Below are 23,941 nucleotides of genomic sequence, written 5' to 3'. Positions count from 1 at the left end.
TCAAGAAGCTAAGTTGACGATAGAAAGAAGTTTGATAAACCAAAATGAAACTTGACACCAGCACCTACTGGTTTGAAAGTTAACTAATGTTAAAATTGGTTTTATTAGATTTTATCCAACATGTTAACACCACCGCCGTACTTATACCATGTAATTCTATGATGTAGTCGGCGTGACAATCATGGTCACTTGACGCCTAATAACACTTCATATAAACAAAGATTGAAATAGGAAATAAATCAAAACAAAAGGAAGAACTTTTAAACAAAATTGACACAATACAAAGCCATAACATAAGTCAAGTGTTTGGCACGTGACATCACCAGGTCAAAGATATACAAGTTGGCATTGTGTGCTCCCTGGTTGTCCAAGTTTTTGGATTTAACCTACAAACCCTAGTGTAATTATTGTTTGTTAAAAGATTCTCTGGTTATGAATTTCTTTGTGATTGTGTTTTGACTGTAACTTTTGTGTTGTGTCTTGACTCTGGTTAGCTGAACCTTTGGTTACTGATCCACTCACTCCTAAATCTTTCTTGGCTACAATTATTGTTTCACATTCTGAGACTTGTTCAGTAGATTCTTTGATTACTGGTTACCATCTTTGCTCATTATGCTGACCACATTCTATCTTTTAATTCCAGTTCCTCAAATCATCTGCCACCCGTATATGTAAGGTAGCAGTGTTAACCAATGCACCGACTTAATTCTTGAAGCATTTTAAAACATATCCAAAATTATCCAGCATTGCACAAAAATTTGTAATCTTGTACCTCACATGTGAGAGAAAGGGAAAGAAAATCAATTAATATTTCATTAATTTACAGTATTTTAGATTTTTAAATACAATTTTGTTTAATTTAGGAGCAGGGGGAAACATATGCATTTTTTTCTTTTCTTACCCTTGATTACATTATATAAAGTTTGCCATGACAAAATTAAGTAGTTTTTAGATTAGCACATACTGACTTAAATTACTGTCCTTGAGCATTTGTAATGAACATCTCAAAGGCAAGACATATTAGAAATTGCAGACGTTTCACATGATAGAGCATAACAGTGAGAGTGATCTTGAAAAAATATTTTAAAAATATGAAGGATTTTAAAAGTTAGCTGTTGTTAATAACCATCTATTAGAAAACCTGCTTAATCTAGTTCAAGCTTGTTGAAGCCAGAGCCTATCTTGGCTGCACTGGTTGCAAAGCAGGAGTCTGTCTTGGACAGGGTATCAGTTGAATGTGTGCCCCACCAGACATGCATGTCTTTGTGATGTGGATACAGAAAGAATGTGCAAACACCACACATAAAACAACCATGATTTAAATTTGGGATGGTTGGTTCATGAGACAGTAGTGCTAGCCATTGCACCAGCAGTATAACTTCCAGTTGCCATTGTCCTTTTATCTGGTGGTTCCAGAAGGGATGATTTGATGGAGGAAGTGGAAATGACATCACTGCTCTTCTGGTCCTGAAGCTTCTGGTCTGTGGGCAGAGAGGAGAATGCAAAGACTCTGCACTTGTGCATGACATATATATATATATATATACACCCATACAAATACACATTTACAGGGTATATGTATATATGTGGGTGTGTGTAGCATATTAGATACAAGGAAACATTCAGACCTCCTGTCTTCAAAGAAAGGTGGTTCATGTACTTCATTTTCCTGCTTACTATCATAGACATCTTCTGAAAGGTGTTCTCTAAATTCATGCCATGCAGTCTGTATGATAAGAAGATGGGCTACAGTGTTAGTGAGATGATCAATGGCTCTATTTTTAGGCTGAACTCTCACTTTCATATGTGCATCAGTGTCCTGCCGTATTATCATTTCTTGTTTGTCATCAGTGAAGCAGCTCCTTTTAATTTGATGCTGAACTGAGGTTGTAGATCTTCTTCTTTTTACTGGAATGACATTATGGCTGACATTGTTTTGCGACTCAGTGTATGACTTTTTTTTTTTATTATTGATTTTATTGTAATCATTCCATACAAATAGATCGATTTTTACAAAAGCATAGGATTGAAAACAAATCAACCCCCACCCCTGATAAAGAGAGCATGGCCAATGGAGTAAAACCTAAAAATAGTAAAAATAAATAAATTGAAGAGTTTAATAGGCAGATACAGATAAATGTAGAAGAAAAAGAAATGGGGAGAGAATCTTCTTCCTCGGTGCTTTAAGAGCTTATTCTAAAATATTACTGATTAGATCCTGCCAGGTTTTGAAAAAGTTCTGCACAGATCCTCTAAGTGTGAATTTGATTTTTTCCAATTTCAAATAATATAAAACATCAGTTACCCACTGACTTAAAAGAGGAGAGTTAGGATTCTTCCAGTTGAGCAAGATAAGTCTCCGTGCCAATAGTGTAGTGAAGGCAATCACAGTTTGTTTGTCCTTCTCCACTTTAAGCCCATCTGGAAGCACACCAAACACAGCTGTTAATGGGCTAGGAGGGATTGTGACACCAACACTGTCTGAAAGGCACTTAAACATTTTTGTCCAGAATGATGTTAATTTGATGCAGGCCCAAAACATGTGATCCAGTGAGGCTGGAACTTGATTGCAGCGTTCACAGGTTGGATCTTGCCCTGGAAACATTTTGGACAATTTCAAGCGAGACAGATGTGCTCGATATATAATTTTGAACTGAATAATTGTATGCTTTGCGCATATGGAGCTCGAATTAATTCTTTGCATTGCTACCTTCCACTCCTTTTCTGATATGTTGAGTGAGAGATCCTTTTCCCATTGTCCTCTTGGATCTTTGAAAGGGAGGGACTGTAAAATATTTTTATATATTGCAGAAATGCTGTCTGAGTCCTCGAGACTGAGCAATATTTTTTCCAGTATAAAGGAAGGTGGGAGATGGGGAAAATTGGGCAGGCTCTGTTTGACAAAGTTTCTAATTTGAAGATAGTGAAAGAAATGTGTTGCTGGAAAATTAAATTTGGAATGTAATTATTCATAGGATGCAAAGATGTTGTCTATATAATGATCTCTAAGCAATTTAATCCCAAATGTTTTCTAGATATAAAAGACTGCATATGTTTGCAAGGGTTGAAAAAGGTGGTTGTCATGCAGAGGTGCCACAGATAAAAGATTCTCCATCTTAAAATGCTTTCTAGGTTGGTTCCATATTCTGAGTGAGTGAAGCACAATTGGATTATTAGTATATTGGCAATAACTTGCATTTATTGGGGCATAAAGCAGGGAATATAGAGAAGTACAGCAGGATTTTATTTCTATTGCGGACCAAGCCTTTGTATGCTTTTCTATTTGTGTCCAGGTTTTTATAGCTTGTATGTTTGCTGCCCAGTGGTAAAACTGAAAGTTAGGTAGAGCCATGCCACCTTCTGTCTTAGGTCTTTGTAGAGTCGCTCTTTGGTAACATGGATGTTTTATGTCCTCACAGGTGGCGCAGTGGTAGTGCTTCTGCTTTGCAGTAAGGAGACTGTGGAAGATTGTGGGTTCGCTTCCCAGTTCCTCCCTGTGTGGATAGCGCTTTGAGTACTGAGAAAAGCGCTATATAAATGTAATGAATTATTATTATTAGGTTCCAAATAAAAGAGGTTGTGGTTGAATCTAATTACTTAAAGAATGATTTATTGATGTATATTGGAATGTTTTGAAATAAAAAGAGAAGCTTAGGAAGGATATTCATCTTAACAACGTTAATTCTTCCAGCTAGAGTGAGATGAAGGGTTGACCATCTATGCAAGTCTTGCTTAATTTTTTCCATACAGACAGCAAAATTTTGTTTTTTGTTTGTTTTTGTTTTTTGCTTCATGTTTACTTGTGATATTTACCCCTAGGTATTTAAACTGATCTGCAATAATTAAAGGGAAGGTGTCCAATCTAATATTGTATGCTTGAGAATTCACTGGAAAGAGCACACTTTTATTCAAAGTAATTCTGAGATCTTTTGAAATTCTGTAAGTGCTGTTAAAACTGCAGGCACAGTATTTTCTGGGTCTGATATATACAAAACCATATCATCTGCATATAGAGAAATTTTCTGTTCCAGTCCTTCTCTGATAATCCCCTTTATCTGATAAACATTTTGACAGTGAACTGCCAGTGGTTCAATGGCGATTGCAAATAGCAGTGGTGACAAGGGGCATCCTTGTCTGGTACCACTTTCTAATTTAAAGGAGTCTGTGCAAATGTTGTTAATACAAACTGAAGCTTCTGGATTTGTATACAGTAGTTTCTTCCATGCACAAATATTCGGACCAAACCCAAATTTCTCTAATGTAGTGAAAAGGTAGTTCCATTCAATCATATAAAATGCTTTTTCTGCATCCAACGATAATAATATCTCTGGGGTGTTTGACTTTGCAGGTGAATATATTACATTAAACAGGTGTCGGAGTTTGGAAGCTAAGTGTCGGCCTTTAATAAATCCAGTTTGATCTTGTGATATTATGTGTATGACTTTTGGTTGCAATGAAAACAATCAGTGTGCTTTAAAGACCCCAGCAGATGTTAGTTTGTGCAGGCAGCTGCCCATGTTTGTTGTGCCTGCATTATGTATTCCGTCATTGACATGCTTCTGATTGGCCTGTGCAACGTGCTTCACTCTTAGCAGATGTTGTTGCTGTTCTTTTCTTGTCAGCCATGAGAAGGAACGGAGGCCCAATTATGTTTCTGGGCTAGCCCACATCTCCAATTTTCTTTTGCTACAGATAATAATTATATTAGAAAGTGTACCTGCTACTGCCTGTTCAACTTCCCACTCTAACTAGAATCACACCCCACAATACATCACTCCGATGTCACACACTCATACAGTTACCATTTCCCTTCCTTTTAAATAACCCATCTGGCACAGTTGTAACTGAGTTCGGGTTTGGCCTTGTTACCTGGGATTAAACTTTAGGTATCAAGCTCAAAATGCTGCTACAGACTAAATTCACTTGAAGCCAGACTAGCTAAATCTAAAGAAGGTCTTCTGTAACCTGGAAGGGTAGCATTTCTCTTATCTGTGTGGATGGTGACATTATTACTTGTTAAGGAGATGACATGTTGCACTCTTTTACAATTTTATTAGTTATACAAATAATTCTTGTATATTTGAGTAGTCTGAATGTGAATCAGAATGAAGTGTTTGGTATGCTATTCATCAAAGAAAACAAACAAATATCAGCGTTACCCTGATATTTATCTGTAGCCCCTTATACACCTAGCATTAACATGTGTTTTCTGTAATTCAGTCTCAGTCGGATAGCAGCACATTAAAACCAAAGTGTAACCATGCTTGGGATCGGATCTCTCAGACCATGTATAGAGTAAATTGGAAACAGATAATATTCACATTTAATTCAAGTGTAAGTGCAAATACATTTTCTATACACATACAGCAATTATATAAGTGGATGATTTAAAATTTGCCCAAGGAATTTGACATTGGATCCTCATATATGCATATGCATTTTGATATTTGGTGTAAATAGAGCCTAAGACACAGTGTCTGAAACTCCCTATGCCAAGAAGGTTGCCTTTATCTCCTATTTCTTCAACTCACTAGGAAAGTATTTTCTGCTTTCCTGTAATATTACTCCACTCATTTCCCTCCCATTACCTCCCACCAGTAAGATGTTTCTGACACTCCAAACTCAAGCACATCTTTCTTTTACAAGATAAACTTTTTTTTTATTGCATATAATGAGGCTGATTTCACAAAATGTTCTTTTACTTGATTGCAACAATTTGCTTATGTAGGACTTCCTGAAATATTTACTACAATTTCAGATGTACGAAATCTATATCCTCAGACTACAGACACACAGTAATTTATTTCCAGAAGACAAATTTATATTAACGTAACATTCTCACACTTGATTAATCCTATTACATGTTGAGCGTCTATCCCTGAAGAACTAGGCACAAGGCAGAAAAAACAGAGTTTTAGGGCCTACTCACCCACACACATACTGGGCCAATTTGGAATTACCAATTAATCTAATCGGCACAACTTTGGCAATGTCGTAGGACAACTCGAGTGCAAGTAAGAGAAACATCAGGAAAACTGATAAATTCCACACAGACAAAATCTGGGCATGGGAGTTAAACATGGGATGCTAGATACGTGAAGTGGCAATTCCTTCACACAAGTATGACAAAGATAATGTCATCTGTATTTTCCCCAGGGTGTGTTTGTGATTAATTATAACAGGAGATAACAATCACATTCATTATCATTTATATTATGATAAACATCTTTCATTGAATATGATAAGTACACCAGTGTTGAATAACTGATGCATAATGATCGTTTACAAGAGTGCTGGCTCAATTATATGATAGATCTATCAAAGAATGATCAGAGAGAACCTTTTCATTAGATATTGAGCAGAAAATGATGTATTAAAAATGTGTAATTGTGTTTATTTATTATTCTAGGATTCACACTGTTGACCTTGGCACTTGGGGACATTTTGGAATTCTTAATATATTATTTTTGCAAGTAAATGAATAAATGAATATTATTGTGTCTGGTGATGAAAAGCTGAATGCAAACTAGACTAGCTAAATATTATTTTAACCTGCTTTATTCATCTCATAAAATGTGTAACCAATATGAAAGCAAAGTGTTCAGACTCCACTTATGGAAATATGCTGTCTTATTTATGATAATTTTGAAATTAAAGTGTGTGAGATACCAGGGGAGCATTTATAAAAGACAGCGACAAATCATCAAACATTGTGTTAATTATTATTTCTGAGAAGCAGAGACTAAATATATCCAAGCAAGGGTTAATAACAAAACTGTGATATTTCTCCGTTCTCTTAAGTTCATAAATGGTTCAGTAGTCCATACTTAAAAGTCTCTATTAGTACCTTTCTGACTGTTTTTATGGTTGATTAACCTTCTCCTAGAATGTAACTTTAGACAAACTCTTACTTTGGCATTTACTCTTAAAGAAAATGGCTGCCATGATGTATTTGAACTTGTGCCCAGGAAAACATTTATTGTTCCCAGCAATAACTGAAACAAGCAAGCCAGTGAAGTCTTCAGATGCATGATACTTGAAATAGAAATGTCAGTTTCTAGATTTGCAATAAGGAAAACCCAAAATAACCCTCAGAAAAGAGTTCAATTATTATAAGAACCTGACTGGTTGGACATTGTCTTGTTTGGCTACAGTAAGATGTGGACTCGCTACTCATAGGTCACCAGTTGCCATGCAACAGTTAATGCAGACCAGCTTTCAACATACACAATGCAATTCTGGAATGGCTTGCAGTGTTAAACTTTTACTTTTGCTATATATGTCTTTATGGAGTAGTGCTCTAGGTTGAGGGAGCAGGGCGACTCTGTTTACTTGCAAATTAAAAAAGAACTGAAATAGGTTAACAAAATGAACTTTGACAAAATATTCTCTGGGGAGCGGTCCAGTCAGAGGGTCGGAGCACCGTAATGTGGGTAAGTCATCTCTTGAATGAGACACCACCTTTTGGGAGAATCTCGTTTTTATAGCTCCCAGACCCAAAGGAGTGTGGTCAATTGCTCTCAGTGGATATCTTCTTGGAGCTGTGAATGATAAGAGAGATGCGAGAGTTAACAATGGTGCAGTGATATCCCGGGATGGTAGTACTCAGCCTTAGGTGAGCCCGGCAGGTGCCCCTCAGACGCACATGCCTGACAGTGTATATCTTTATTGTCACATTAGACAATATGACATATGCATGGGTTAAACTTTATGGTTTGTAGAATCAGTTTAAAAAGGGCAACATAAAATTAAGGTTACGGTGTCATTGTTTTGTTTTCAAGATACCTAAAAGCAAGTGTAGCCGGCGTCCAAAAACACCAAGTTAATCAGTTAATAGTGAAGTCTGTCATTTACAAACATTTCACCCTGAGTTGGGTAACACACTCTTGTGTGTGCCTGTAAAAAAGTTAACTTTAAGCAAGCCCAGATTACGACCCCAACAGGCCCTTGGATGACTCAGCTCCTTAATACCTTTAACAATGCAGCGAATGAATAATCGACAGTTTAATGCTGGGTGTTTTTTGGCGCACAGTGACTCAAACATTTCATCAGGCGAGGCTGGGGATGCCCTTGGTCATTCATTTCATTTGGTTATTTCAACACTCGGTGCATTTTTTCATCGAGCTTTGCCATCACAGTGTTATTTAGGGCCACTGTTGGCCACTTTGGTGGAACGGTCATGGTAAAAGTCAGGTCTAATAACACTTAAGTGCTGCTCATCATAAACAATCACAGGAGTGTTGGATTTTTAAAGAGTAAAGAAAGCAGGATGAGAAGTCTAGTGATGATGAACCATGAGAAGCGCTTGCTTCTTTTATGCTTAAGGATCCAGGTAAATGTGTGGATGTTCTATTCAGGCCTAGGTATTCTTTTGTCAATACTTCTATTTCCTCTGATTCATGAATGAAAATACAAATGTCTTATGATTTCCTTTCACTTTGTTTTTTGATATTCATTTTGGCTTTTGTGGAAAAAAACATACAACAATGTCTAATTAACCCGAAAAACACAAATTAGAAAAAATAATATTTTCCAACCAAAATATGTCGTTTCATTATTTCTTTAACACTCAAAAAGGAATCTTGTCGTCTTTTGGTAGTCCATAATGAAATATGCTTCAACCCAAACAGAAACACAGGCTGAAAAAATGTAAATGTATACCTGCTCAAGTATCTCCCTAGAGTCGAGTCATCTGACTCCCTTTCATTGTAGTCTGCAAAACAAAAATCTTTTATATTGCTTCCATTACCACTATTGAAGTCTTGCCAAATTCTTCCGATCTTAGGTTGTGAGACAGATTAGCTTTGGGAAGTAGGAGTAGGAGTAGGAGTTTCTGCCTAGACTGAAGTACTCAAAAATGTAATTTTTTTAGCAAATATTGCAAACAGAATTGGTATTCAGTAAAAAAGTGTCTAGGGTGGCACAGTGGTTAGTACCACTGACTCTCAGCAATGGTAAAATGGGTTTGATTTTCAATCTTTGTAGATTTTGCATTCTTTCCTTTAAAGCTCATACAGACTTCTCTGGATTCTCGGGTTTCCTCTTTCTTTCCAAAGGATGTTAGAGTAACAGTTAACTCTAAAACTGGCCAGACATGAGGGTGTATGCTAGCAGGCCCTGTGCTGGATTGTCTCATCTAGGTTTGGTTTCTTCCCTGTATCCCAATGCTAACAAGATGGCCTGTAGGAATTTGTTGTTTGATAACTGGATTTTAAAAATCTATAAATAATAAATGAAATTTAGGGCGGCACGGTGGCGCAGTGGTAGCGCTGTTGCCTCGCAGTTAGGAGACCCGGGTTCGCTTCCCGGGTCCACCCTGCGTGGAGTTTGCATGTTCTCCCCGTGTCTGCGTGGGTTTCCTCCGGGCGCTCCGGTTTCCTCCCACAGTCCAAAGACATGCAGGTTAGGTGGATTGGTGATTCTAAATTGGCCCTAGTGTGTGCTTGGTGTGTGGGTGTGTTTGTGTGTGTCCTGCGGTGGGTTGGCACCCTGCCCTGATTGGTTCCCTGCCTTGTGCCCTGTGTTGGCTGGGATTGGCTCCAGCAGACCCCCGTGACCCTGTGTTCGGATTCAGCGGGTTGGAAAATGGATGGATGGATGGATGAAATTTATATAAAAGGTGCCAATACACCAGTGTTTCTGCCCTAAAGACTTAAAAGCTCATCTAAGCAGTAGGCCAAACTCTAAAAAAAAATCGAACAATCTCAATGCAAGTCTGCAAAGGTCATGTCAGGTTTGAGCACAAAAATACTGTAGACATCCTTTTCATTAGTGTTTCTGTTCTCTTGCAGATTATAGCCTTTGATGAGCTGCGAAACGACTTCAAGAACCCTATTGACCAGAGCAACCCCACCAGAGCAGTGAGTGCAAATTACCTCTTTTTTACTTTATAGAAATATACAAAAGAGAGCAGTGCTTCAAATCAAGGAATGAAACATCATTCTGTGCTTCCTGCCTTCCTTTCCTGATCTGTCTGGCTTTTCATGGGGCACTTTGTTTTTTTCTGACAGTTCAAAAATATGCATTCAGGTTGATGTAACTCTATGGATTGCACAGTCCACATTCAATTTTATTGTCACATATACACAGTACAAGAAATACAGTACAAGAAATTTTTACTTGAATGGTTTCCACAAACTAGTGACAATTTGTGTGTGACTAGAAAAAGGCAAGTGAGCTACATAGTTTTCTGTTTTGCCTTTGTTGCAATTTAAATTGCAACTACCATGATTCTGGACTCAGTGAACAGATTTCAAAATAAGTCGATGGTCGTAACGCTTCTGATGGCATGTTTTAAGGGTTAAAGACATTTGTTTTTTTTCAAAGTAGAACAAACTGAAAATTTTGTAGAAAACATTTAACGAAATAAACACATTTAAAATGCCAGTTGGTTTCAATGAAATTCAAATTGAGCTGGGATGGATGAGTAAACATTAGTGCCTAAGGTAACATTTATCTGAATACATGAATACTGTAAAATGTTTGCACTCTGCGGCTGTAAGTCTATTCCCTCCTGAACTGAAGCGTAAGACATCATACTAATCAGCCCAACCATGGGGCAGAAAAAACTCTTGCCTAGCCTGCTGAGTTAAAAGAATGTTCACATAAACCTTGAACAAGCAGTCGTTCTTCTTCAGAGTGGAATGCTGACAATAGGTGTGCACCTTAACTTTTGTAACAAGATGAATGAATTAGGCATGGAGTGTACACAAATAGCTAAAGAGGTGCTTTGAGGAGCACGCTGTTCGTATCTTGCTGACCGTACACAAATCACCATTAATATAATAACTTATTGTAATCTACTCATTTCTTGAGATTTTCCTTATACCTGCAGGTTAAAGCCTATTTCTTCCATACACACATATGTTAAAGCCAGTGACAGAAAGACATTAGAATATTAGAAATGAATAGTATTTATTTTAGGTGTTAATATTGAGTAATATCTTACAACAACCAGAGAAGGCATGAGTTGCACCTCAATGATTTTACTATTTGCTCAAGGCTACAACAGTTCTGAGTGAGAATGAAAATGGAAAATGACACAGAAAGTTAGAATTCATACAGACGTTGTAACCAGGAAGATTATATTTAAATAAACAAAGCCAAAAAGGGTACATATAACCAGAGCTAAGAAATGCAAGATATAAATCAGAGGGCAAAAAAAAAATTGCCGTAACTAGTAATTTCAAAACTAACCATAAGAAACAATGCAATGTTTACTCCTTTTATGAATCCAAGCTTGAATGACCAGAAACGTGTGTCATTGGCTTTTAAAATGTTTAGGTTGATGTGACCATGTGAATTGCGCAGTCCACGTCAATCACGATAGTGATGTCATAACGTGCAACGTCAGGGAACCACACTTCAACAGAAAGGTGTTGCATCTTAGCAGCAGGTCTCCACAATGGCAGCACCCATAAGGAAAATAAGATAAGAAAGTGGGAGAATACGAATCATTTTTAACAATGTTAAAAACACAAGGAAACTAAAATTCATATAATAAACTAGATTCTTTGGCCTCCAAAACACCAAAAAACATACTGAAATAATTTTAGGGGTCAAGAAGCTGCTAGAAAACAAATTAAAAGAATAAGCCAGATTATGAAAATCTTCACCACTGTAAGAATCTCTGATTCACAACACTGAAGGCAGGAACAAGGACAATCTTTTTGGCTATTGCCGTGTTATTGGATCTTTAGCTTTATCCATATAACTTAGTTCAGAGTAAAAATGGCCAAATAGCTGAAAAAACAGATTTTAAACTACAGTGAAAGTGTTGCTGTGGTAGCTACTATTTTTATCACCTGATACAAATGTTGCTTACAAAACTTAGTCTAATAAAAGATTTACTTAAGACTAGGGGGCTTTGCCCCCTGCTCGCTTCGTTCGCCAACCTCTTTCCCACCCCTGCCATGTGCTATACGCCGTTTTGAAGAGGGGGACTGAAGGCACCCCATAGAGACGTGGCTGCTCCTCCAAAACCCATCTTAAATGGCGATACAATGGGAAACAAATTCCTTTTTTTTTTACCTTTTCCTTGCTCAATCAGCTGCTGGCTTGCTGCTGCTGCTGTGCCGTGTGATCTGTACTTTGCTCACCTACCCCTTAGCCAGCGCTATGTGCTATTGTGAAGAGGAGGGCTGAACACACCGCAAGGAGACGTGGTCACTCCTCCAAAACCCCATCTTAAACGGTGATACGATTGGAAACAAGTAACAGTTTTTTTTTTACCTCCTCTTTCCTCTATCAGCTGCTGGCTTGCTGCTCCTCCCATGCTGCGTGATCTGCATTTCGTGCGGTGCACCTTGTCTCTCTTCTCCTCCAGACATCCTCAAACACTATTCAATCTCTATTCGCTGTTCCGTTATTTCACTGAGTAATATTTTCCATTTGTTTGCGATAATGTGATCTTTATTCTCATTTTTTTGAGTCTTTCGAATTTTCCTACTTCCATTATCTCTAACCTGCTCTGCATGTGTATCATTGGACTTGCTTCCAAAGGTTGTAAGTATGACGTGACTTGCCCGTCTCGCGGGATGTGAAAGTATCTCTCTGTCTCTCTTCAAAAGATCACGTCTTGTCGTAGGAAAAAAGTTTTTTTTTTATAATAGAGAGATATAAAACTTAGTTTCTAATTGAAACAGTCGAAGACATCAAAACATATATGAAAGAATCTTGAACATTACATTTGGCTTATCTGTTGCTTGTACTGCCTAGAGTGCACTCTTAAAAATTCTTTTTCTTTAATGGCACTGCTTGATTCTTTATTGGGATGTGTGGTTCTTCATTGAACTATGACTTGACTAAGCACAATTTCATTCTGGAGTTGGTTCTTTCTGATTTGAAATATTTTCTAATATGTACAACAGTACTAGGGTGTTGTACCATGTTAGCCATTATGAATGTAGTGAAAAGTCAAGCAAAATGACACCTTTTATTGGCTAACTATTGGATTACATCTTGCCTGAAGAAGGGGCCTGAATTGCCTCAAAGCTTGCATATTGTAATCTTTTTAGTTAGCCAATAAAATGTGTCATTTTGCTTGATTTTTCACTAATATGTACAACAAACACAAAATCTGTAATGTTTAGCAGGCAATCTAGCAGGGCAGTAACAAATTAAGAAAAGTTCTTGTATTTAGGAAGAGTCATTTTAAAATTAGGATTCATTGGTATTTCACAAATCTGTTACCATCTAGTCCTTGTTATTTACAGTATGGAGATTGTTTTGGATATAAATAAATAAACGTTCTTTCTGGGACCTGTACATGGATGGTTCTTCCAGGGACCAAAAATGGTTCCCCCTATGGCATCACTCTAAAGAAGCACCCAGACCCCTTTATTTTTAAGAGTGTAGTCACTTGGCAGTTTGAACTTCTTTGGAACCAGAAGTAAAAACATAGTTGGAATAACAGGCCAAGATAAAAGCAAGAAATTCAAATACACCAGACAACTAAGCCAAAAACACAGAACCGGGATCATAGCCAAAAGGAGAGAACAATAATATAATATCTTTTATGAGGAAGCTAACACAAGGGAGTACACTTACAAAGTCTTATGTAGAATCTGTAATCCTGGATAACTACAAAATGCACAAAGTTGCCCTTTATACCCTTATGATGTTATGCATTCTGTATTCCTGGGTGTTTTATATACCAATGAATCTCAAAATGGCACTGCCCGTGTGAAAACAAAAGGATGTAAGTCATGTTTAACTATAAGAAAACAAAACTGCAAACTAATATCTGAAATGGATTAAGCATTCAAAAAATATAAATGTGTATATGGAACCAAAAAAAAAAGTCGTTCATAAACAATAAACAAAATGAATATCACAGACTATTTATAGAATTGCATTTTGCAGTTCATCCCTGAGTGGATGCTTACACTTTAGAAGAATTTTGTATAGTAAAAATCATACATCATAATTACATATACCATCTGACTTTGAGTAAAATGTAACTTTTATTTTCTTTTTAATTTTTATTGAATTTATTTAAAGCATGTAACATTCTATACAATCAAGTCAAACTTAACAAAAATTCAATTCAACCCCCACTCATGAGAAAGGGAGAAAGGCCAACAGCCTTTTGAGATTAGTATAGAGGGAGTGGAGTCTTTCTCCCCAATATAAATGCTTATTCTAAAGTGTTATTGATTAGATCCTGCCAGGTTTTAAAAAAGTTTGAACAGATCTTCTAAGAGAGAATTTTATTTTTTCCAATTTCAAATAATATATAATATCAGTTCCCCACTGACTTAGAATAGGTGAGTTAGGATTCTTCCAGTTGAGCAAGATAAGTCTACATGCCAATAGTGTACTAAAGGCAATCACAGTTTGTTTGTCCTTTTCTTGCTCTACTAAGTACTATTATATTGTACATATAAAGGCCAACTAAATACATATCAAAATGTAAAATTAAGGTATACAGTTTATGTATGTAAATCTGTAAATATTCAAAGATGATAGATGGCTGCAAAACACTCATTTCATTAATATTTAGTTGTGCTGTTTTCTTCTTATGTATCTTGTGTATAACCATAAAAGGCTAAAAAACTAATTTAGTCCAGTCATGAGCCTGTGTCGAATCTGGCACATTGAACTCAACGCCAGAGCCAGAGTTTCCATAAAAATTATAAAATGATATACAGTATAGTGACAGCATTGTTCACATTCATGTATGCAAGTTTTCGCAGGCTATTTTGGTGGACCCTTCATTAACAGAATTTAAGAAAAGAATTTCCACAAATCTAGTTTATTCATGATATATCTTGAGATTCAGTAGGTCATACCTTGCTGTAGTGATAAGTTCTGAAACCACACCACAACTACCAGAGTTGGCCTAATCTGTATGTCTGAGCAGACTTTTCCAACTTCATACCCACAGCATGCATGTTGATTACCAAGTTCCGATGTGGGTATATGAATACCATTATTTATTTAGATTCATAAGAGGCTACATAAATAATAATGAATAGCTAACAGATTTGTGAAATACCAATGGGTTCATTATTTTAGAATCTCTCCTGCTGCTTACAATAACACAGGCTAAGTTCAGGTTTTCTGTATACACACATAAGAAGCAAAGGCACAAATAAATATTAATGAGATGCATGTTTTGTAGCCATGTATCATCTTTGTTTACTATATTTACAAATTTACATACAGATTTACCTTAAATTTACATTTTGACATGTATTTAGCTGACCTTTATATGTAAATACAATAGTGCTTAGTTTTTACTAGAGGAAGAAAAAAAGCATTGTACTGAAAGTCAATGTGGCTCAGTGGTTAAGGCTTAGGGACTCAAGCCCTTAGGTCATGGGTTCAAATCCTGACACTGTGAACATGAGCAAGTCACTTCACTTGCCTATGCTCCAAATGTAAAAACAGATGAAAAGTAATAAAAGGTATCCCAGATTTTTTAAGCTGCTTTGGATAAAGGCAAATAAATAAATGTAAATGATTTGCCCTGCAATGGTCTTAAACCTCATTTAGGGTTTGTTCCTAACTGTTAAATACAAAGTGAGTCTCTGTGCCAAGATCACTATGAAAGAGAAAATGAAAAAATAAAAATAATAAATTACAGGTAAACAAAAGGGGTCTAAAAGGACTTACCGATTTTAGTGTCAAATAAAGTGATGAAATCTAGAACAAAAGAGCTAACAAAGCTAGAGAACAAAATTGAAATCATATTCAAAAGAATCATCTTGAGTTTCCAAAGCAACATTAACAAAAAATAAAAGAATTGATCCCTAATCAAAACCGATGTGATATCATGTAAAGCAGTTTTGTTTTCTTCCAAATTATCCAAAGACTAGATTAGCAAGTGTAGGCTCTTAACATGTCCACTTTTTACGTCCTGTCCGGGGCGTCCTGGCGGGTTTTATAAATTCACGAAAATGTCCGGTTTTTCATAGGACCATTACGCGTGTACGTAAGTTGACTGGCATTTTGCACACAATGCTAGGGTACTACTTTTTTGCGTGACGTAATTACCGGGAGGCTGCCTTGTGGGCAGGTCTGCGCCGCGCGCGCAAACACACAGACACAGACAGGGAGCAGTGCAGACAGGGATCACAGCAGAGAGCGGAGCAGTATAGCAGGGAAAATGCCGAAGCGTAAGTAAGTGCAGCTTCACCGATGAACTGCAAAGAAAATTTCCCACATACCGTCCCGGTCGGGACAAGTGGGAGGCGGAGTACACCGTGTGCAAAGCCGGTACATATGTCTCGGTATCCAATAAAGGTGCTACGGATCTGAAAGCCCACGTGGACACCGAGAAACATAAAAAAGCTGTGCGAGGTGAGACTAGTTCATCTGCAAAGTTGACAGTTTTTTGTCAGACCAGGAAAAACAGAGGATGATGTAAATGCAGCAGAAGGTGCAATGGCTTTTCATACAGTGAAACATCACAACAGTTACAGGTCCATGGATTGCACCAGTACTTTGCTTAAAAAGGCATTTCCTGACTCTGACATTGCAAAAAAGTTTAGTAGTGCTCGCACCAAGACCGAAGCCATCGTCAATGGTGCTATAGCCCCCCATTCTGTTAAAATCACTCATGAAGCACTCAAAGAAATCCAGTACTGTGGTGTTTCCACAGACGGGAGTAACCACGGAGCAGTGAAAATATTCCCAGTCATAATCCAGTATTTTGACTGGAAGAAGGGTGGCGTGCAAACAAAATTGATTGAAGTTAAAGACACACCCAATGAGACAGCAGAAACCATTGCAAAATATCTCACAGAAACCCTGGCAAAAAACAATCTGTCGGAAAAATGCATTGCATTTACTGGAGACAATTGCAACACAAATTTTGGAGGAATCCGACGTGATGAAGCTGGAAAGAATGTGTTTGCAAATTTGAAGAGTTTGCTGCAAAACAAGACTCTGATCGGTGTGGGTTGCCCAGCACACATATTGAATAATTGTGCACACCATGGGGCAGGCACAATAGAAATTGACATTGAGAATATCATATTCAAAATCTACCAGGACTTTCACATTTACACTGTGCGCACTGAGAGCCTGAAGGAGTATTGTGATTTTGTTGAGATTGATTACAGAAGGATGCTCTCTCACAGCAAGACAAGGTGGCTGTCATTGTTCCCAAGCATTGAGAGGATGTTACAGATGTTTCCAGCTTTAAAGGCATATTTTCTGTCTCAGCAAAAGCCACCCATAGCACTCAAGAGTTTTTTTTTAAATGATTTTGCTGAAATCTACCTTTGGCACATGCACACACTCATGTCTGTGTTCCACACCCACATTCAAGAAATGGAACAGGAGAACATGTCCATTATGGAAGTGAAGAAGATATTAAACAATATACATACCATTATTCTTCAACGCAAGAGCAACAACTTCATGTCCCTTAAAGTTAAGGGACTACTGTGCAGATGTGCATGGCATGTCTGGAGTATCTGGAGAAGTGGATGACTCCCATGGAAGAGTTCTCAACATTCATGTGGATGGATCTGAGTGAGCCACCAAACTGGAATGATGTGGAGGCATGCATCAATTACCTTGGAGAGAAGGGGGTGGCAGTCAATGATGTTAAGTGTTTTGACCAGGTCACCAATCTGAGGAAATTCACAGAAACGTGCAACCATGATGAGGAGTTCAGTGGCCTGCAGGTACACCAGAAGTGGACCAAATATTTTGAAAAGGCAAAAAGCATTGCATGTTACTCAGAGCTACTGACAATTGCACAGTTTGTCTTTGCACTTCCCTCTCACAATGCAAATGTTGAGAGGGTTTTTTCACTAATGCAAAGCCAGTGGACCAAGGAGAGGAACCAGCTCTCCGTAGAGTCACTAAAGGGGATTCTACTAGTTCAGTTCAACTTCAGAGACATGTCTTGCAAAGACATTCATGCTTATTTGTTAAGCTATCGAAAACTGCTAGGAAAGATCAGCTCTACAGCAAAATATGGATGGGCTGACAAGGAAGATGAAGAAGAGAAGCAGGATGAAGAAGAAAACTAAAGATGAAAAGTCTAGATTCTTTTTAAGTTTTTTTGTCTTTGTGAGATTCTTCTGTTATTTATTTTATTACATTTAAGAGATATATTGTTGAAGCTGGAACAGAATAGTTCATATTTAGAACAATATTTAATTATTTATTTGAAGAGTCTAAGAGAGCTATTATTTTGTTATAAGTTTTTACAGATTTCATTTTATTTTATTACAGAGGTTAATTCTGCACCATTGAAGTATAATAAATAATGTTCATCAACCACCAAGAAGCTTGTCTGAATTCGTCTGGAGGCCGTGCCGATCGTCCTCTTTTTTGGAAATCAAAATATGGTCACCCTAAAAAGCAAAAGTGCCAGAGTGGTTCTCCAGAACAAGTCAACTAACAAAACTGTTCTTCAGATTACGTCAGTTAACAAAACTAAAATGTCTTTTGCCAGAACTATACTCTTCAACATGACACTTCAGAGTCTGGTCCTTGAAAAGAATTACAAATTTTCTTGCTAGGATAGCAATCATGCTGGTATGGAATGGATGTTTATTTCTGTATCTGTGATGTAGTATGTCATAGGGAAACAATTTTGTGTTTCCAAAAGAAGCATTCATAAGATTCATAACAGGCTACATAATAAACAATGAATAGCTTACAATAACACAGGCTAAGTTCAGGTTTTCTTGATTTGTTAGTGTCCTGCTAGATTGCCTACAAAATATTTCTATTTTGTCCACATGTTAGTACTAGGGTGTTGTACCGTGTTAGCCATTATGAATGTAGAGAAAAGCCAAGCAAAATGACACCTTTTATTGGCTAACTAGAAAGATTACAATATGCAAGCTTTCGAGGGAACTCAGGCCCCTTCTTCAGGCAAGATGCATCTTGCCTGAAGAAGGGGCCTGAGTTGCCTCGAAAGCTTGCATATTGTAATCTTTCTAGTTAGCCAATAAAAGGTGTCATTTTGCTTGGCTTTTCTCTACGTCCACATGTTAGAAACGATTTAAAAACCCAATTAACTAATTTCATATGCTAAGAACCCTTCCCAGAATGTAGTTGTTCTTTATCAGGCAATGGTTCTATGAGGAACCACCCAACCCATTAAAGAACCAGCATATTTAAGAGTGTACTGCGCTGCTGTTTTATATCGTCACACAGTGATGATGTCACATATTGCTCCAAGATATGTCATGTGATGGAGACCTGCCTAGAAACAGATAAACAACAGTGATGCAAACTGCAACACAGGAGCAACAAGAATGATGTCACTGAGAAGTAATGAAGTAAAGAATGAGAAGTAATTGTAAATAAATCAAACTTGATATTTTACTTCAAAACTATGCCTGAATTTAGAGCGCAAACAGTGATGTGCAGTGAGGTTCATGGCTGGTGAGTCACTGAGTCCTCCAGAGTCAGATTTACAAATATATGAACCCAAAAGAATAGCTTATTGACTATTCAGATGGCAGCATGCACATTGGTTATGTTTCACATCTCATCAGAATCATTTGCACACCATAGGTAAGCACATATTTGGCTAAGACAGAATGATACATTTATGGCGGCGGGAGAGAGCAGAGAGAGAGCGCATTTGCTGTGCACCCTCTATGTGTTCTAAAGTATGAATTCCACAATTCATACTCATTAACTACAAATGAAAGTACTGAGTGATATACAAAAAAAAAACAGATTTCAATTTTGAACTTAATTGAAATATTTATTTTTATTTTTTTAAAGCTTTTTATTCTGATGCTTTAATCAATTTTAATAGAGACTGTTCGACAAAAGGATAACAAGAAAAACAAATGAAAATTTTATTTAAGGTCAAAATGTAGTTTTTAAATATTGAATTGTTTTTTTCTTAGTCTGATCTCATTTTTTTTTAAATTGAAAACCGTTTATGATCTTACCTTTATTTGTAAATGAAGTCCATGCGCCTGTCCTTCTCCACGAAACTCTCCGTCACTTTCTTGTAAAAGTCCTCCTTGTTTTCCTTTAGTTTTAAGAATCTTAACCTTCTATTTTGGCAGTCAGTTGGAACAACAAATAAAAATAAACGGACCGCTGCAGTGCACTTGACTTTCTGATATCGCTAACTTTGTGTGGCACGGTACTATCTGCCTCACCTTTTTCACTGCGGTTTTACTGTATGTCCAATCAGCAAGATTAAATATGTCTCACACATTCATTAAATATATTAGCCAGACTGTGGAAAGTCGGGGTGTATCATAGACGTGTTTGCAAACATTATATTGGTGACATACAGAGAGACAGCAACAGGCATGTGCCAATTACATGCATCAACCCCGTGTGTGAAGGACGGTGCAGTCTGAGGTCAGGCTCAACCCATCGCTGCCGCAACTCATGTTTCTCCCCTGTATCTGAACAGGAAATGTGCAAATTCAGCGATTTTGACTATAAAAATGATCAAAATTATTGGAATCATACAGAAAACACATTTATAGCACAGACCAGTGGACATACAGTATTTATTTTATGTTATTTTTAGTTTTTTTACTTTTCACGATGGCTCTGCCTCACCTGCTTCCCCTGACAGCACGTCCCTGAGCACAAACATAAAATATTCCAATTTATAACACTGACTAGCACCTGATGTTGTTGAGATTTAGGGCTCCAAAGACACTTTATTAGAGTTAGTGGGTTCAGAAAATAACGTAGTTGACCAATAAATAAATGAATGTGGGGACTACGTTTACGTAGCAATGAATAAGTAGAAATGAACAATAAAAGAAAACATGACTTTGTCAAGTTCAAGTGTGTAGGTTATTGGAATGGCTGCTTTATTCTATGACAATTAAATCTTTGTTTAAATGTATACAAATAAATTATCCAAAAGCAGTAGACCTTATGCATGTTAAGCCAGCACTTATTTTGGTAAAAACTATTGTTACACTCGACATAATTCATCACAGCCAAAAATTCATATAATCACAAGGCCGCGTAATTGTTTTATGTTCATTTTGTTTCCTGTGTATCCCCAAGGTATTGTAAAAGAAAAAAAACAAAGCAGCACCCAGCAATAACACAGGCAGCACAGACATCCAATATAGTCCATCAGTCAATATTTCCTTCCAGCACATGATTCATCATTGCTTCCTTAATAATTTCTTTAGCCATGCAAATCATCTAAGATATTATGTATTAGATGATTATTAAAAACTTATATTCATCTAAACCAAAACAACAATAAAAAAGCAAAACTAAGTTGGCTTTGGCCAGGATAGTACTCTTCAACATGCTGCTTCAGAGTCTGTTCCTTGAAAAGAATTACTACGCTCCTTGCTAGGATAGCAATCATCCATTCATTTGCAATCCTGGCATGGAATAGCTGCATATCTCTATATCTGTGATGTAGTATGGCAATGTTTCTTTTGGCTGTATAACTGTGTGAGATTTAGATGAGACTGCAAATTTTTAACCCCTGGAATGGTTCATTCATTAGAAGAATGATAGACAAATGTGTTGTTATGTGATCTAAAGATGATAACGTGATGATGATAAAGACACAAGCAATTTATTCTGCCACATGGCACAAGGCACTAATCTGCTATTGGTAAAGTAATCCACACAGGTCCTAAACTCTAAGGAACACTGACATAGAACGTGGTGGAAATTAATTTTATTTCCCTTATTATTTACTAGTGGAGTCAAATAGTTCCCAACTTGCTGTGAAGTGAACATCACTCGCTGGCTCTCTGTCTCTCTGCACCAACGCGCCCCCCGCCAACAAAGTGCTCCAAAAATAAAGCTGCTACCTGGAAACACATTCATTAACATCTGCATTAACGAACCAAGTCCACCACAGCAAATTTAAACTGAATAAATTGTAACATGAAAGAAAGGCAACAACAGATATCCTTTTAGTTTGTGTAATTTGTAAAATATAAGCAATATACTTTAATTTGGTCAGGTTAAAAATATTCTGGCGAAAAAGATTTATCAAATTAGACAGGCACCAGTGAGAGTTGGTCCTAAATTGCCTTTCTCTTATATTCCCCTGAAGAATGAGGTCAGGAAACTGCCCTGACTAGTAATGGAACAAATGAAATAAGCATATTCCATGAATGAATGGTCACTTTTGCCCAGGATTGGCTACAGAGATTCTGGTGCCTCAGGAAATTATTTTTTATGTTTTGTACATTTTCTTGCTCCACTTCTTGGATTACAAACTAACTTCCTAATGATGTTTTCTAACATTCATTCATCCTTGTGTAACCATGAGGCAAATACAAATAAAGTGTGAGTGTCATAACAAATTAGAATGGAATGGAATATGAGCTAAGATAGTTTGGTTGTATATTTGTAGACTTGTCATTTTAAATAGCTATATCATTGTTTCCTGTCTGTCTCTCTGAGCCTAGTAAGAATCCACCAAACATTGTAAGAATGAATATAAACTAGGTGGCAGCAAAAACAGTAAGGAGAAGGACAAAAGCCAGAGTAAAATGATTCTTGTCCCCCAAGTGCATATCCACCTTTCCACCATCATGATCCCTTTCTTTGCAGAATGGTTAATATCACTACAGAAGCCCGCTTATAGCAGTCACTTTTCAATAACCATAGACCTCAAGATGTTAGAGGTTCAAAAAGGCCAGAGTACAGAATTAAGAATTTGTATAATGTACATAGCTTTTTAGTCCTATATTACAAAATATACTGCAAAACAAAAAAAATCACATTGTTTTTGTTACAAAACAAAAACATGGTCAGCCAAGGAAAGCCCTCCACTAGAGTGATGGCCTACATCCGTATTTGCTTGAGTTGCCCAGTTATTGCCACTGCTATGGCTTCTTTTGCAGGCTTGGTAATTGTAACTTGATTGGTGCAAGCATTCAAAACCACCTTAAAGATAGCAATATTCTGCTCTTGACGTTTGTACATTTTTTTTAGATGGTGACATATGGGTTAATGTCAACAACATGATTTGACATCCATTTGCATGCTTTCCCAGGTCTATAACTGATAACCATCTTCTATAATTATCACTGGTTAGCATTTTGCTAAATTTTGTAATATTCAATATATTTCATAACTTTGCTCCATTAAATTTTCTAAATTTACTGCTGTTGCCTATCCCTGACATTGTATTTTTATTGCTTGGGAACTTTAAAAATAAGGCGGTCACACAAAGTGCCATGATTTCTAGTGGTTTTTGAACATATTTTCAGTATTTTTATCATTTCTGTCTTGCTGAGATTAATTTATATTTATTGTCCAAGGTCTTTTTGACACATTTTAGATGACACCATTCTATTGGGCTGTGTTTTCAGTCTATGGACATTCTTTCATTCCTGATGCACAATGTGTCAATTGATGACATGTCAGACACCATCTTATATAAGAGCAAGGGCTATGCACATTTCTTGTCTGAAGTTTACATACAAAATGAAAGAAAGACTTTCTGGAATAGATTAAAAATGGTTTTTTGTTTAACAATTACCATTAGTATATGCATTGTTTTATTACCTGACTATAAGAGATTTATTTGATTATAGTTCCTCTTTAAGGAGTTTCCCAGTAGCCAACCAGAATTTACCAATTCAACACCTTATGTGTGACTGACTGAGCACAGCAAGGTACTTTTTAATTCTTTGTCATTAGCTCAGGAATGAAGGAATGAATACCTCATGATTAATTAAACCAGAATATATTTGGGATTTCGATAAAAACAGGTATTCCTTAAACCAACCCTTGAATTCTTGAGGAGAACATATAAGCTATACAACACAGTAAGAAGGTTTGGGTCCAATCCAATTTGATTTTTTTCTTTACAATATTCATGTGAGTCCTACTGAATGTTCCAGAAAATTCCTAGTTCCTCTTCTTTAAAGAGCTTCAGGAATTGCCAAGTCTTTCTTATAGTGTGTAGGTGGCCCACGGCATGGATGGGCATCCCAGCAAGGAGCTGGGAAGATACTTTACCTGGACAGGAAACCCCTAGAGGACAGTC

General features: G+C 36.9%; 1 protein-coding gene across 1 annotated transcript in view; it reads left to right on the top strand.

The window, feature by feature from the left end:
* cnih2 (cornichon family AMPA receptor auxiliary protein 2) overlaps positions 1-23,941 on the top strand; it is a 178,280-nt gene that overhangs the window by 53,362 nt on the left and 100,977 nt on the right. Inside the window, exon 2 of the mRNA XM_028804424.2 lies at positions 9,792-9,860. Within this exon, the coding sequence (XP_028660257.1) occupies positions 9,792-9,860 (69 nt within the window). The remainder of the gene's footprint in view (positions 1-9,791; positions 9,861-23,941) is intronic.

The sequence above is a fragment of the Erpetoichthys calabaricus genome, chromosome 1 (assembly GCF_900747795.2).
Source record: "Erpetoichthys calabaricus chromosome 1, fErpCal1.3, whole genome shotgun sequence".
Taxonomy (NCBI): Eukaryota; Metazoa; Chordata; class Cladistia; order Polypteriformes; family Polypteridae; genus Erpetoichthys; species Erpetoichthys calabaricus.
The sequence above is the reverse complement of the archived record's forward strand: the minus strand, read 5'-3'. Positions and strand labels throughout refer to the sequence as shown.